At 37.2% G+C, this 15,418-nt stretch overlaps 1 protein-coding gene across 1 annotated transcript in view; it reads left to right on the top strand.

The window, feature by feature from the left end:
* The window catches only part of si:ch73-383l1.1 (receptor tyrosine-protein kinase erbB-4), a 251,255-nt gene that overhangs the window by 210,396 nt on the left and 25,441 nt on the right, over window positions 1–15,418 (top strand). The window contains exons 13-20 of the mRNA XM_067442180.1: window positions 1,904–2,036; window positions 7,441–7,534; window positions 8,824–8,978; window positions 10,848–10,892; window positions 11,886–12,018; window positions 13,580–13,702; window positions 13,786–13,884; window positions 14,928–15,113. Coding sequence (XP_067298281.1) covers window positions 1,904–2,036; window positions 7,441–7,534; window positions 8,824–8,978; window positions 10,848–10,892; window positions 11,886–12,018; window positions 13,580–13,702; window positions 13,786–13,884; window positions 14,928–15,113 — 968 coding nt within the window. The remainder of the gene's footprint in view (window positions 1–1,903; window positions 2,037–7,440; window positions 7,535–8,823; window positions 8,979–10,847; window positions 10,893–11,885; window positions 12,019–13,579; window positions 13,703–13,785; window positions 13,885–14,927; window positions 15,114–15,418) is intronic.

Below are 15,418 nucleotides of genomic sequence, written 5' to 3'. Positions count from 1 at the left end.
CACGTGCAGCGGTTGTTGCCAAGTGAATTCGTTCCCGGGGATCAATACCTACTAATAAACCGTTCCATTTAATTTTTTCTTTGGCTCTTTTATATTGTTTCGCGGCCGCGGTACTTTTTATTTGTAGCTCAAAAAACCACAACCCGCGGCTCCGTAATTTTTCCCGCAACTCCTTTTTTAAAATAGCCCAATTGTGCGGGAAAACCGCGACCCTGGCAACTATGTGTGTGCTGCTTCCCGCGTTGTTTTGGAGTCGTTTGGGGCACGTCACGAAGGAGCTGCGTGTCAGCTTAATCAATGAAAAGTGTAGCAGCAACAGCACGCTGCAGCTGCACGCTTGCGCGCTGCCAGGATGTATTCACGTCCGCTGGGAGATTTGGGAAATGTTAGTAAAATTCACACAGTGTAATGTTTTCAGCGGGGTGGCAACAGGGGTGGCAAGGACTTCGTCTGGGGGGGCAATTGCCACCCCAACTAGCCCTCTGGCTCCGCCACTGTACAGCTGGACCCCCTCATGTTTGAGAAAAGGACTCTTAAGAAACTCATATCTATCATAGATAATGCCCATCACCCTCTATGTAGCACAATCTCTAGGCAGAAGAGTATTTGCAGAGGTAAATTACACTCTCTGTCCTGCTCAATGGACAGATTGAGGAAGTCTTCTGTTCCTCAGGACATAAGGCTAATCAATTGCTTCCAGTGAGGAAAGGGTGTAATTAATTGTACATCATGCTGATACAATTGCTATTTTTCATCAGGTGTTTTAGATGTTGGGTGCTATTGCTGTTTAGGTTTTCTATTTTTCTATTTTGTCAGTCTGTGTGTTGTGTTGTGTTGTGTTGTGTTGTGTTGTGTTGTGTATAGGCTACTGGATGCTTTGAATTTACTTCGGATTAATAAAGTATCATTCAATCGATCGATCGATTAATAGTTCCATTTTAGCACAATATCTTTAGTTGGACTTCAGCATTATTTCCGGATAACTAAAGTTAATTTAGTACAAAATAGTTTTCCAATTTTGCAGACTTTAAATATACCAATTCAGTAAAACAAATGCAGTTTATATATAAATATGTAGATGTATTTGTAGTATACTTAGCATAAAATAGATGTATTTCAAATACATTTTAGTATATTTATTTTTCATTAGGCATCTTATTGATCCTAAAAGTAGGCTTTGTTGTCTTTATGCCAAACATAATTTATGTCTTTTTTATCTAATAAATGTGAGGCTGAACGTGTGAGATTGACACAGTTTTGACTAAATGATCTATAAAATTGTCCATCATAGACATCACAGAGTACTAGAGCATTAATAATTGACTAGTATATTAGGTCGGAAAGATTTGAATTTCAGTATACTTCACCTTTGGGACACATAGGATATAAAGACAATCGTTTTGCAGGGCGATATCTTATGTGTGGTAAGAATTCACTGAACTGATGAAATGGAGAAGCTCAGACTTATCTGTAACGGAGATGTTGACAGTTGCAGAACACTTCCCACAGTGCCACACTGCCAAGCCGCACTTGATGTAATTAGTGTGATAATAAGTGTGTGGTGTGCAGGATCAATCGCGCTGTTAGCCGGCTCATCATTGGCCTCTTTTCCACACTACTGATCACAGTAGTCTGAAATCCCTGGATTGTTCAACAGCCCTTATTCAGGCATTCGGTAGCAATATCTAACCTCAGCCATATAAAAATTGCTAAATTAATACAGAAAGTTTCTTGGTCAATGTTGGGGAGGAGCATAGGGATTTTTAGCTGTACGTACACCTATGGATGACCTCAAAGCCAGTAGACATGGTCTAAAACTCAATGCATGTCATTTTAAAAAAAATGTATTGTGTGCCCATATAATGTACGTATATGAGTGTAAAGTAATTTTTGTCTTCCACAGCTCAACAAAAGATGGTTTGTGATTCGCTGTGTTCAGCGGCAGGATGTTGGGGTCCTGGTCCAGATCAATGTCTCTCTTGTAAATACTTCAGCCGGGGAAGGACGTGTGTTAAGTCCTGTTATCTGTATGATGGGTGAGTAAAAGACAAATTGGACACAGACTTAAGATAATGAAGAAACAAGGAAAAATATGATCTGCTGTGTCTAGAATTATGCTGAAATTTAAACATCCTTAGATTTACAGAAACAAGTGGCACTTATTTTACACATAGAAAAAAAAGTATATGGTGAATGATATTGTTGTATTGTTGAAAGTCATTTCTGACGTTACAGTAATGCAACACAACCATCAGCCATGCAATATGCAGGATGAATATTGCACACACAAACACACAAAAAAAAAAAAATGAGATGACGGTCATTTGTTCTGCTTTTCAAGTTTCTTTATCCTTCAACTAATGTATAATTCATATAATGCACAATATAATTAATTTATAACACTAATTTGAATCACTTAAGCACACGTTTTTGTCATAAGTAAGTAAGCAATCGGTCATCATTTACTCACCCTGTATGAGTTTCTTTGTTCTGCTGAACACAAAAGAAAATATTTTGAAGAATGTTTGTAACCAAGTTGAGAGAGCAACCATTGACTACCGTAGTATTTTACTTGTCTTCACAATCTTCTTTTGTGTTCAGAAGAAAGAAATTCCTACAGGTTTGGAACAACTAGAGGGTGAGTAAAAGATGACAGAATTTTCATTTTTGGGTGAACTATCCCTTTAAGGATTTAGCCAGATTTACTAACCACTTGCACTGTCAGGATTTACTAAAGACACGCAGTGATAAATTAGCCCTGAAAAGGAATGGACACAGTTATTTTTTCATGGCTGATCTTATTGCATATGCATTTGTAAAAGTTTCCATTTCAGGCGCGCCATCTTGCTCCGACCAAAGAGAACGCATATGATGTTGTAAACACGACTTCTCACCTCGTAAATACCAACATCCCAAGAGTACTTGAACGCATTATTAAAGCAGACCCTCACGGGTAGATTGTGTTGGTCATTATGAAAATGACCTGGCTACGTCTGTGTTCATCAATTTGTCGTCAGTAGATCACGCGCAGAACTGCCCAATCCCATTGCCGCATTTATGGAATTGCACGTTCATGCTAATTTACCCTGTTTAGTAAATCTGGCTCCTAGATTTAAAAATCAAGTAAAGTCAGAAATCCAATCCCGTTATCAAGTTAACAATTTATGTATTTTTACAGACCAGTTACACAAATTCATTCTGCTAATGTTTCATCAATAAAACTCATTGTGTGGGCAGCATTTAAACAAATCACCAGGTTATTGGGTACAGCCATAGTTGCTGCAGTATTTTATTTTTTTGTTTTATGAAGACTATCTATCATTTAGATTGCCGTTCACCCCTAGTAACTTTGTAAACAGAATTGTGTACAAACTTCTGCCTAGGGGATGTGTGAGAAAAGATTAAAAGAATCAGAGAGAGGGATGGATTTCATCTAAAAGTTACTAGTCTGAACGCAGAAGGCAGCAGCTCTGTGTCTGGCCGGTGATATTGCACAGGCCAAAATCCAGCTAATTGTTCCTCAGCCTCTCCCAAGTGTGCTCCGAACACACTGCCATCTGTGAATGACAAAGAGGAAACACTGATCTGACAACACATTTACATTCTGGTCCACTGGGACCGTCAGAGAAGAGCTCTTTGGTTGGCACTGCTTTCTGGTGTAGTCATTAAACAATGTCAACTCTGACCAACATCTGAATAGGATTCCCCGTGGCAGAAAAATGTAATTTAGTTCCTAACAATAATCAGCTGTGGGGGAGTGTCATATTTTAGAGAGTGAACCGGGGTCTCATTACACTCAATTAATTGTGCTTTAAATCAGCTGCTGTTGTATGAATGGGGATGTGCCAAACAGCGCCAGTTGCTCAAGGAAGAGTTCAGACCTGAGAGCTGTGCTGTGTATTTTTCCCAAAGTAATTGGGGTTGGAGGTTCTGATTACTTCCGAGAATCAATTTAAGTCAATGTAATTCAAATGAAAATAAAATAATAAAATAAAATACAAGTTGAAAGTTTAGGTAGGTATGTTAATTCGAACCATTTAGATAATATGTGCTAAATTAGATTTTAAAATTAAAATATATCATTTTGACAGTTGTAGGTATACTGTAGGTAGAAGCCTTGGTAGATAGTTCTGATTCCAATTATTTAGAGAATCAATTTCAATGATGTATGCTGAATTAAATTTTAAAGTGTAACTTCAGCGATTTCCAACTTTCTTTGTATTGTTACAATGTAGGTAGTACATGTAAATGAACAATGTTTTCCTTTCGAGAAAACTCAATTCTGTGTGAACTGACACCATTGGGCTGTGCCCCATGGAACACGGTATCTGAGGCATGTGTAACAACACAATATTCATGGCCAACCCATTCTCACTCCCAAGGCGTCAAAATCCGAAGCATGGTCAAGTGCCTTCCGCGTCAATGAAGACGCAAAAGGTACCCCAAGGCGTCATTTTTCGGCGCGCTGGGTGCTCCATTCATTTCAGTGAGAAACCTTTGGCGTCGAACACAGACACACTGGGTATTGGGAATGTTATCGTCATGGTGAAATTGTATTGGTTTATGATTTTGCCATTATGACATGTTGGAGTGTATTTTTCAATTTAATCAGCAAGCATAATTTATGCTCATTTAGTTTCCCCTGTTCACAGTGCAGGCAAAAGTGGCCCAAATTCGATTTTTGGGGGGTCAAGTGACCAGGTCAGACTTCTTCAGAGTTAGTGTGAACACTCAAATCTTGCCCAGATCTGAAATTTTTCAAATCAGATTTAGACTACGTACATATGTGGTCCTGAATCAGACCCAGATCAGATTTTTTTCAATGTGGCCGCTGTGTGAACAACCAAGGCGTATTTGATGCCACTTTTACGTCAATTTACATCGACATTTGTCACAATTATGCACCGGCGAGTTAGCCCTTGACACAACAGAAACAGACAGTAATATTAAAAACTTGACTAGATATGAAGAACAGTGATGGAGCGAGTCAGTGGAGGAAGAGTGAGGTGTTAGACCTAATTATTACATGGGGAGATACTTCAAGCTTAACTAGAAGGATCCTACCGTAACCGCAACGTTTTTTAAAAAAAATACCACACGAAATGGAAGAACGGAGGCACAGAAGAACGTGGCTTCAGTGCCAAAAAAAGGTGAAGAGTCTTAAAGTGAAGAGTGCTTACTTCCTCCATAACCTCCCGAACTTTAGTGCAACAGCGTGCTTTGTCTGATGTCATTGTTCTTTTGCACATGCAGGTTAGTTTGAAACCTCAAACAGTTCACACTGGAATCAGATACAGGCCACATTTTAAAAAGGTAATGTGAACAGCCAAACAAAAAATCAGATCTGAGCAAAACATCAGAGTTGAGCATTAAGACTTGTGGTGTGAACAGTTCCTAAGTTCCTAGATCCTGTGTTGTGACCATGCCAAAATCCAAGTACTTCTGCCAATAGAATTCTAAGAATAATTCTAAGAAAATCTCTAGATCTCTAGAAAATGTTCCTTCAGTGTGAAAGTCCTTATTAAGAAAGGTTATGCTCCATCTCATTGCCCCAGTCTACGGCTGGAAATTGTTAGATGTGAGTCATGTACGTACTTAGCTACAACACTTTGTACGGATTGCTCCAAGGAATCTAGACTCACCTGGAGCGTGGCTCGGACAAGTTTCAGCTGAGCATCATTCAGGGCCTTACCTAACATTGCTATATTCGTTGCAGGGAGCTTTGTTGTGCAAGGTGTGTACCGCTCGCCAACTAACACATTATTGGCCAAGGACTGAGTCCTTGGAGCTTTAGTGCTAAAGGTTTTTAGATTAGTTTTAACCACAAGCAGGCTCTGGTCAGCATGATGTAGTTAGTATTTATGTCTCCATAGTGTCTGAGCGTTGAGTCTCAAAAGGGAATGTCTAGATTACATATGTAACTCTTGTTCCCTGAGAAGTGAACGGGCGTGTCCCCATAGCGTCAGTCGACACAGTGTCTCGTTCCCTTCTCGGAGAACCAGTGTTACATATGTAACCTAGATGTTACTTGTTCTCCGTGTCACACGGACCGATAAATTCACATTTATCTGTCAGCAAAATGCTTCATCCAGCAGAATTCTGACAGCTCCAAGGCTTTCGTGAAAACTAAAGATTATACTTCCGCATTTTGATTCAGAAGTTTTTCGGAATGGACGGAATAACATTTTCTTTTGTTTCCTCTCGTCCATTTGGAGAGGACTACAATGAAGTCTTGAGGTTTTTAAGATTTTCTCTTAATATTTATGGTTATTTATAGACACTGCCTATAACACACTGGATCCTTTACTGGAAACCAAAAATTACTCATAAACATTTACTCTTTAAATCATTGCTCTCGGGAACAATACAAGTTGACGCCATTGTGAATAAAAGTTTGCTAAGAGTGTATTTCCTACTAAAGCAAGGCAGTATTTAACTCTGGTTAAGCATGTCCATAGCAGACTGGTAGGAGTCGCTTTGGATGGCAACATGCTCAGTGCATTATGGGTGTTGCTGTTGAAGTTTTCTGGCTAAAGGGAAGACGACAACAGCATTTTTTTCTGTTTTCTCTACTCAGGTATAGCACCGATTTATATTTTTGTTCTGCTTTCTGGTGCATAGGCAGCAACTTTTTATTGAAAGCCCATTTTGCCAGTGGTGAATTACCCCTTTAGAGTTGGTAGGTAGATGGGTGGGTGGAAGACTTGGTAGTTAGTTAAGTGGGTTTAGGGCATCACATTAGCACCCACTACCCACTCTGACCATAACATTTTCCAGTGTGAGGAACTTCAAACTGTGAGTGGTCGTAGACTCGATTTCCGATGTTTTAAGATCTTGGAGGTTTCTTTGATCTTCACTCTGTTATTGACAAGGCACCATCTTTTCCTGTTTTGGAACCGCCTCACAAAATTTCCCTCTGAAACATGGGCTGATGGAAACGAACAAAGGAAAGGGTATTGATGGCTCTGCTAGGCAGCTCCTCTGCCGTATCTCCTTCAATCTGAGCTGCCATCTGCTTAGATCAAATTTAAAGAGGACTGTTTGTTCTATCCTCTCCTCTCAGAGCAGTCCAGAGAAAGATTTTACGAATTAAAATGCCATTATTTTTTCATGGATCTTACTCAGTCGACTAGCATATTAGCCAAGTTCTCGCCAGTGTGTGAATGTTGTATCTGCGGTTCAGTTGGCCATGGTTCAAGAAGACATGCAGGATGAGTCTGAGACAAAACAAAACCTGCTGTATATGTGTAGTTGCTGAGATAATACATCATGTACTTTGATTAAATGCTTTTGACTGATTGGGATGATAAAATAAGAATTAAAGGAATATTTACAAGACAATTGTGCATGCATACACAGCCAAATATGATTGTTTGGTTGTACAAAAATATATAAATAAAATATCAAAACTGTGATTTTGTTTGTGTTTGTGTGTTTTAGAGATGTTCGAGAGTTTGCCAATGGATCTGTGTGTGTGGAGTGTGACAGCCAGTGTGAAAAGGCTGAAGATAAAACTCTTACCTGTCATGGCCCTGTAAGTAAACCAGTCAGTGCCATGTACTATAAAATACACATCATCAGAATTTATCAAATTAACTTTCTTAATTTTTTTTTTTTTTTTTTTTTAATCATAATTTTTCATAAGTGTATTAAAGGGGGGTGAAATGCTGGTTCATGCACACTGAGCTTTTTACACTGTTAAAGACTGGGATTCCCATCCTAAACCAAATAATGTCCTCATAAACCTTGAGTGAACACACACAAATGTTGTAAAACTTGCACATGATAAGACGTTAAGAAAATATAAGTTACAGTACATTGAGACATCCTGCTGTAGTCGTCGTTGCTGCTTATCCTCTTCAATTTCAGCCTCTAGATCTGACTCTGGATCATATATGTATGGCTAAAGCTGATCTCAATGGTTTATTTAGTATAACGTTTTTTTTTTTGTTTTTTTTTAAGGATGTCAGAGCTTTTAGACACTCTCAACGCAATAGCTGCGCACACTCGTTATTCTTTAGCTTCGAGTTGCTCGTTTTTTTTCTCCAAAAAGACTCAGTACTGCCTATCTTTCTTTTATCAAAATAATAAAACAAAAAACTTTGCAATACTATTCTATAGGTACTTAAGATTGACATGAGATTGACTGAAACTAAGCCCCCCCATCCCCCCCCCCCCAAACTTTACCTTTTTAATTTTTAATTTTTCTTTATATCCCACCCTGCATTTTTAGCAGTGCATTTCAGATCACTTTAAAATATACGCTATTACTGAAGTAAAATGGAAAAGGAAACTTTTCTTTTCTTCAAATTAAGTTAATTTTTTTGTCAAATATCAAATACAAGTGCAGTGGTTTTAGACTTTAAACGCAGATGAACAAAGCTGTCAGCTTCTTAAGATAACCCGTCTGTCCATCTCAATTCCTAAGCTGAATAATTAGAAACATCAGAGCTGTCAGAGAATGTAAGAACTCACCCAACCGTGTGACAACCACTTCAAAATGGGCAATTTTTTTTAGATCAAATATGTATGAATTTATTTATGTTGTCAACTCCACTATGGCTTAAGGAAAACTTTAATTCAAGTGTAATGTTGCTCAAACTCACAAAAAAAAGTACCAAAATGTGATATGCGCATACAATATTACTGTGATTCTTTTGGGATAAACATTGATATAATCTTGTATGTTACAATTATAAAAATTATTTTAAAAAATTGCTTTATTTGTCCCTTTTGAGTTGTCATGTATTTGTCCCTTTTGTGTCAAATTATTAGACAAATATTTTATATGTGATTCTCCTGCATTTTGTCTGTATGGTTTAGGGCCCAGATCACTGTGTGAAGTGCTTGTATCTGAAAGATGGGCCCAACTGTGTGGAGAAATGCCCTGATGGTCTGCAGGGAGCAAACAGCTTCATCTTCAAATATGCTGAGACCAACAACGAGTGCCATCCCTGCCACCCCAACTGCACCCAGGGGTAAGTATCTGCCTGTTTTTGTCTCTGCCTTTTTCTCCAGGCCGGCACTACTCAACAGAAAGTGCCTTTTTTGAGCCCTGTGATTTTATCATCATCATCATGGCAACTGCAGTAATTACATTACTGCATTTGCCATGATGATGATAAAATCACATGGCTCAAACATCTTTCCATGTCTTCTTGCTTTGATAATAAGGAGCAAGTTATAAATACCATGTGATAAATACCATTAAGGTAGAAATGTGAAGATGTTTTGAAGGCACTTTGGACATGGCTAAGTTTAGGATGCTATTAATTTATAAAAACTACAGTAAAAAAAAAAAAAAAAAAATATTTAAAAGAGACAAAAATACCAATATAATTGGTAAGATAGTATGTAAGATATTATTTACAATTTAAAATAGCTTTCTATATTTCTATATTTTAAAATGTAATTTATTTATGTCAAGGCTGAATTTTCAGTATCACATGATCACTCGAGTCTTCAGTGTCACATGATCCTTCAGAAATCATTATATGCTGATTTGCTGCTAAAGAAACATTTATTATATAATTATCAATGTTGAAAATGGTTGTGCTGCTTAATATAAGGACTTTTTTGATGAATGGAAATTTCAAAAGAATACTATTTATCAGAAATAAAAGATTTTTGTAGCAAAATACTGATACTAGATTTGATCATAATGAATACGACACATACAGTAGCCTACCCTTATATAAAATAATTGCTTTAAAACTTGAAAGGATCCTCCTGTGTGGCACCTGAGCTATCAGAAATTCACTAGCCCTGCTCTAGACAATTATTTTACTCAGTTTCATCTTTGAAAGCCCAATCTACATGTAACTAACTTTAACTGCCCAGTGGGATGACAAATTTGGGTGCAGTTCCACAGACCTTCTGCGTCACATCCCATAGATCTAAGGCAGATCCTGCTGTGTGTGAACACACTAGAGACATCCACCCAGTCTAGGCCTTTGTTTTGTTCTGGTCTGTCTTGGCTCTCAAATCAAAGCTCTCGCAATGCTCTAGGACACCATAGCAAAGCTCTTGCGATCCCTTCATGTTGTGGGTGACAGTCATTGCCGCTGGTTACTGTCAAGCTTGGGCAGTTCAGCACTGTTCTCTATGACTACTGAACCCAGTCACTACTGTCACAATGCTCCAGCATGCCTTGTTTCTGTATGTAAAGCTCTTGAGATGATTCCAGGCTACACTGAAGCTCATGAAAGAGGCTAAGATAGAGGACTAGGTAGATCAACGGTTGACACATTTACGGTTCAAAACCTTGGGCTTGGTAAGATTTTGAAAGTCTCTTATGCTCACCTGTTTTTATTTGATGAAAAATTACAGTAAAAACTTATATTGTGAAATATTATCACTATTTTAATATTATTTAATGTAATTTATTCCTGTGATACAAGGCTGAATTTTCAGCACCATTACCCCAGGCTTCAGTGTCACATGATCCTTCAGAAATCATAATATGCTGATTTCCTGCTCAAGAAACACTTCGTATTGTCAATTTTGAAAACACAATAACCTGCAGAATCAATGATACAGTTTGTCAGGATTCTTTGATTAATAAAAAGTTCAAAAGAACAGCATTTATTTGAAATATTGTTTTTGTAACCACCTCTTTACAGTTTCTTTTGATCAATGTAATGTGTTCTTGCTGATGTTAAAAAACTAACGCCAAACTTTCTGTAGTGTATATATGCAACAAGCTATTAGACCATTTCATCATCATCATCATCATCATCATCATCATCATCATCATCATCATCATCATCATCATCATCATTTTTGGTAATCTTACTGCAGTAATAATATTTTAATGATTATTTTCATTCCGCGCTTCTGTATCACAGGTGTACTGGACCTCGGATTCAAGATTGTATTGGGATGCTGGACAGGTAAACGCCTATATACTTTATACTAAGAAATCAACTCAGTACAAATCGAGACATTACAAAATCTTTCCAGGTCATTTTCACTTGTTTCCAACTTAAAGGCCAACTGAAATCTAAATTAAAGTTTTCTAGCTTTTAGTGTGACTGTGTTAGCCTTAAAGTTATGAATAAGCTGGTGTGTTCCAAAACAATGGCACAAATTTGCATTTAGGAGATGATGTTAAAACAAATTACAGATTTTGATGACATCATCGTAGACTTAACCTTCTCATGAAATCTTGTCCAATCAAAATGCTCTCCAGAATCTAAAGCCCGCCCCCTACACTGCTGAAGTCGCGGCTCAAATCGGTCAGTTGTTCACACATTTACTAATTTCTACATGGTGAAAGGCACAAAGCACACTGTGTATGCGATAGGAAATGACTGAGTGTAAATATGCTTTTATTTGAGGGGAATGAAGTCTATGTTTTCATGTAAGTTTCTATTAATGAATAGTATGTTTTCCTGTTAGTTTCACGCACCGCAGCAGCAATCACACACACCATAGGTTCTGGTCTAAAGTTACACTAGAGACACGAGAGCGCAGCGCAGATCATATGTGCAAGTCAGCCATTTCAGGGGAAATCACATCATTTTGTCAACACACTGAATAATGCGGCGTGTTTCAAAGAACTTCAGTGGGCCTTTCGGAAACTTTTCATATTTGTTGTGCATAGAATGTATTTTGACAGATTTTTAGGTGTTATTGTTTGAAAGACCATGGCACTAATATTGGAAAAGCAGTAGGCCTTTTAAAAAGTTAGCACCTTTTTTTATTTTAACATAAAAAAAAAGGTACAGCACGCATTTTTAAATAGAGCTGATAATGTCATTTTCCTTTAAAACAATTCATTAGTTTAGATACTCAAATATAAATTTTTGTCCTTCTTTTAAATTATCAATACAATTTTAAATAAAAGCCTTTATTATGTTTCAAAACCTTGCGTTTTCCTCCAGGACTCCTCTGATTGCAGCTGGGGTGATTGGGGGGATGTTTGTGGTCGTAATCGTGGCACTCGGATTTGCTATTTTTTTCCGTCGGAAGAGCATCAAGAAGAAAAGAGCTTTACGCCGTTTCTTAGAAACAGAGGTAAGAGCTAAAAATCTGCCACCGTTTAAAATAAGTTTGAATAATTTGGATGCGGTGCATTCATTTTATAAATGTGATATCAGGAAAGACAGTCTGGGGGGAAAAATGCAGACAGAAAGCCTGGCCATTGAATTTGGTGTTGTGGTGCATGGACAGGTCTGTGGGCTCTATAGCCAGTCTCAATTTTCCATTTGAAAGCACCTCTCTCACTTCAATGGTGGGAAACCTCAAATGGAATAATGGAGATCATTTTCAGATCCTTAAATGGGAACTTATAAAAAAAAAATACTTCAAAATGCTATGCAGCCAGTGTGTGTGTGAGTGTGCATTTGATATAAAGTCAATATTATGGAATCTGCAGTTGTGTTAGGGAGTGTATAGCACCAAATTGATCTACTGTTTCAGTATCTACTTCTTGCAGATAAATCCAATGTTTCAGGATTATTGGTTGTTGTTGTTGATTTGTTTTTTTCTCTTTTGAAAGAAATAAAACAGACTCAATATCAGGATTAATAATAAACTATTTAGGGTCTGTCCGTAGCAACCGTTATGACAGGCTTATTTGAATGGTGGTTCTATCACCTATATTAAAGAGCTAAAATCTAAGGAAAAGTATAGCCATCTGAACTCAGAGGAGCATACATGCAAGAATATATGGATGCAGTAGCTCACGTACTGTAGATAATGAGGTTCAAAAATATGAAGATCCTTGAAGGTTAAAAGAAGCACTTTGAACTGAATACATGATGAGGTGGGCAAGCACTGCAGAGTGAACAGCAATTTGTAAATGTGAGAAGTCTAGAAGATATGTTTTTTAAAGGTATTGCAAACTGGCAAAAGCTTTAGTGGCAAGGCCCATTAAAATTAATTAATTATTTTTTAAAAGAGATTTGTTTGTGAACACACACAGTAGACGGATATATTTTTTTTGACCTTTTTTTTACCTTTTTTGACCTTTTTGAACCTTAAAATAGGTTCAACTTTTAAAAAAACGCATCTGTAGACTTCGTGTTTGTTTTTCCTTTCCATTGACCTGCATTTTAACGGCAAAAACGTGTTCTGTGTGAATGCCCTATATGAAAGACAGAACTGAAAATAAAGAATTTAATAATGCAAATGCATTGAAGTTTGGGGTTTGGGTTGAGAATAGGCTGAACATTTCAATACAAATATCTAGTTATCCTAAAATCTATATTGAGGGAATATGAACTTGGAACTTAGTTTGGAATTATAAGGAATTCCACTGACTTTTTGAAAAGTCTAAAGATTTTGGGTCAAATGAAATAGAGTGCTAGAGGGATGATGTCAAAACCTGGAAAACTAATTCTGCAGTGGTTCCCTCAAGATTTTCCTATTGGTGATTATAATGGGGTTTTTGAAGTAAAATAGGACCTGTGGTAAACTTAACTTATAAACAGGCTTAACTCATTTGTATAATGACAATGAAATCAAACAGTCCATAATGGTAACAACCATCCGATGGCAGATGAAACTCAAGTAGGCATTGCAGTTATTATGTATGAATTTGTGATTATGTTGAATGATTATGTTTTTCGAGCAGTTGGTAGAGCCTTTAACGCCGAGTGGCACGGCTCCAAACCAGGCACAGTTACGTATACTGAAGGAGACGGAGCTCAAGAGGGTCAAGATCTTGGGAACAGGAGCCTTTGGCACAGTTTACAAGGTACTACATTGACTTTTATGATTCATTTATTTATATGAGTTTTATGTGTTTCCTCAACTTCTGCTGACATCTTTTTTTATAAGGGAATCTGGATTCCAGAAGGGGAAACAGTAAAGATTCCAGTCGCCATAAAGATACTCAATGAAAGTACAGGACCCAAAGCCAACGTGGATTTTATGGATGTGAGTAATTTATAATTAAACCTCACTTTACATTTTACCATTTAATATTGCAAGAACAGACAAGTGAATTCATTTACTGAGAATCTCCATATCGCCAGCAGCACAAATCAAATAACACAGTATAATTTCTGGCAATTACAGGCATCTTGTATACATTTGACTTTAGATTAATTTAACTAAATTAAAACTTAAACTAATATGAGTTGATATCTTAGCAACATTCAAATGTTAAAGGTAGCTGTTTGTACTGAACTCAAAAGGAGCTGTTCACATTGATATTAAAACAGGTTCATTTTGCATTTAACTGAATTATTGCATAAATATACACTATAGAGTTCAGCATTTGGTGTCATAAGATTTTAAGAGTCTCCTATGCTCACCAGAGCTGCATTTATTTGATCAAAAATGCAGTACAAATAGTAAAATATATAATAAAATTAATATATTTTTCAAATGCAATATATAAAGCTGAATTTTCAGCATCATTACTCCTGCAGGAACTCCATATATTAGAATGATTTCTGAAGCATAATTTTGAAAACTGTTACAGCTAACAACACAGCTGTTTAATATTTTTTTGTGGAAAACATTTTTGCATGATTTTTTTGGTTAATAAAAGCTTCTTCTTTTTTTATGGAAATCTTTTACAACATTATTAATGTCTTTACTGTCACTTTTGATCAGTTTAATGCATCCTAAAAGTATGAATTAAAATAATAAAAATGTAAATATACATTTATAAAAAAGATTTTAATGACCACTAACGTTGAAAGGCTTTAACTGTTACAATGTGTGAGAGTGAAACTTAGCCATCAGATTATAGATTACTCTTGCAGGCATGCTGGGTCTCCCTTATAGTTTGGGAGCAGTTTTGATGTTGATTCAATTATGGTATCCCGCTATGTATTGTATCATGAGGGAATGGGCGAATACTAATTAGACCTAGAGTTAACATAATACGTAGTGATGGAATTGATCCATAGTGTTGATGAAAACAGCACATTTCCAGCGTTTGTATTTATTTTATTTTTTTTGTCCTCCAGGAGGCGTTGATCATGGCCAGCATGGAGCATCCTCATTTAGTGCGTCTGTTGGGGGTCTGCTTGAGTCCCACTATTCAGCTGGTAACTCAGCTCATGCCCCACGGCTGCCTGCTGGACTACGTTCACGAGCACCAGGAGAACATTGGCTCCCAGCTGCTGCTCAACTGGTGCGTGCAGATCGCAAAGGTAAGAGTTCCCATGAAAGAATGTGTTTGGGTTTTTTTTGTTGTTGACCATATATTTTGAAAAACATTGTCTCAAATAATGAATCTCTAAATATCCTTCCTAGAATTCATAGTAAGTGCACTATACTTGATTTTCCACAATTTTTATTTTTTATACTGCAACGCACATATCTGCAGGCTGCTAAACCACTAAACACTTGCTTTGGCTCAGTCGGGTACCACATCAAACACAAGGACGTTCTTAGAAGTACTTAGAAGGAAGAAGCTCCGGTGTCTCATGCGTCAAATGAGTGCAACTGCCCCCTA

This window comes from Pseudorasbora parva, chromosome 4 (assembly GCF_024679245.1).
Source record: "Pseudorasbora parva isolate DD20220531a chromosome 4, ASM2467924v1, whole genome shotgun sequence".
NCBI lineage: Eukaryota > Metazoa > Chordata > Actinopteri > Cypriniformes > Gobionidae > Pseudorasbora > Pseudorasbora parva.
Note: the sequence above shows the minus strand (reverse complement) of the source record. Positions and strands in the feature narration are given on the sequence as shown.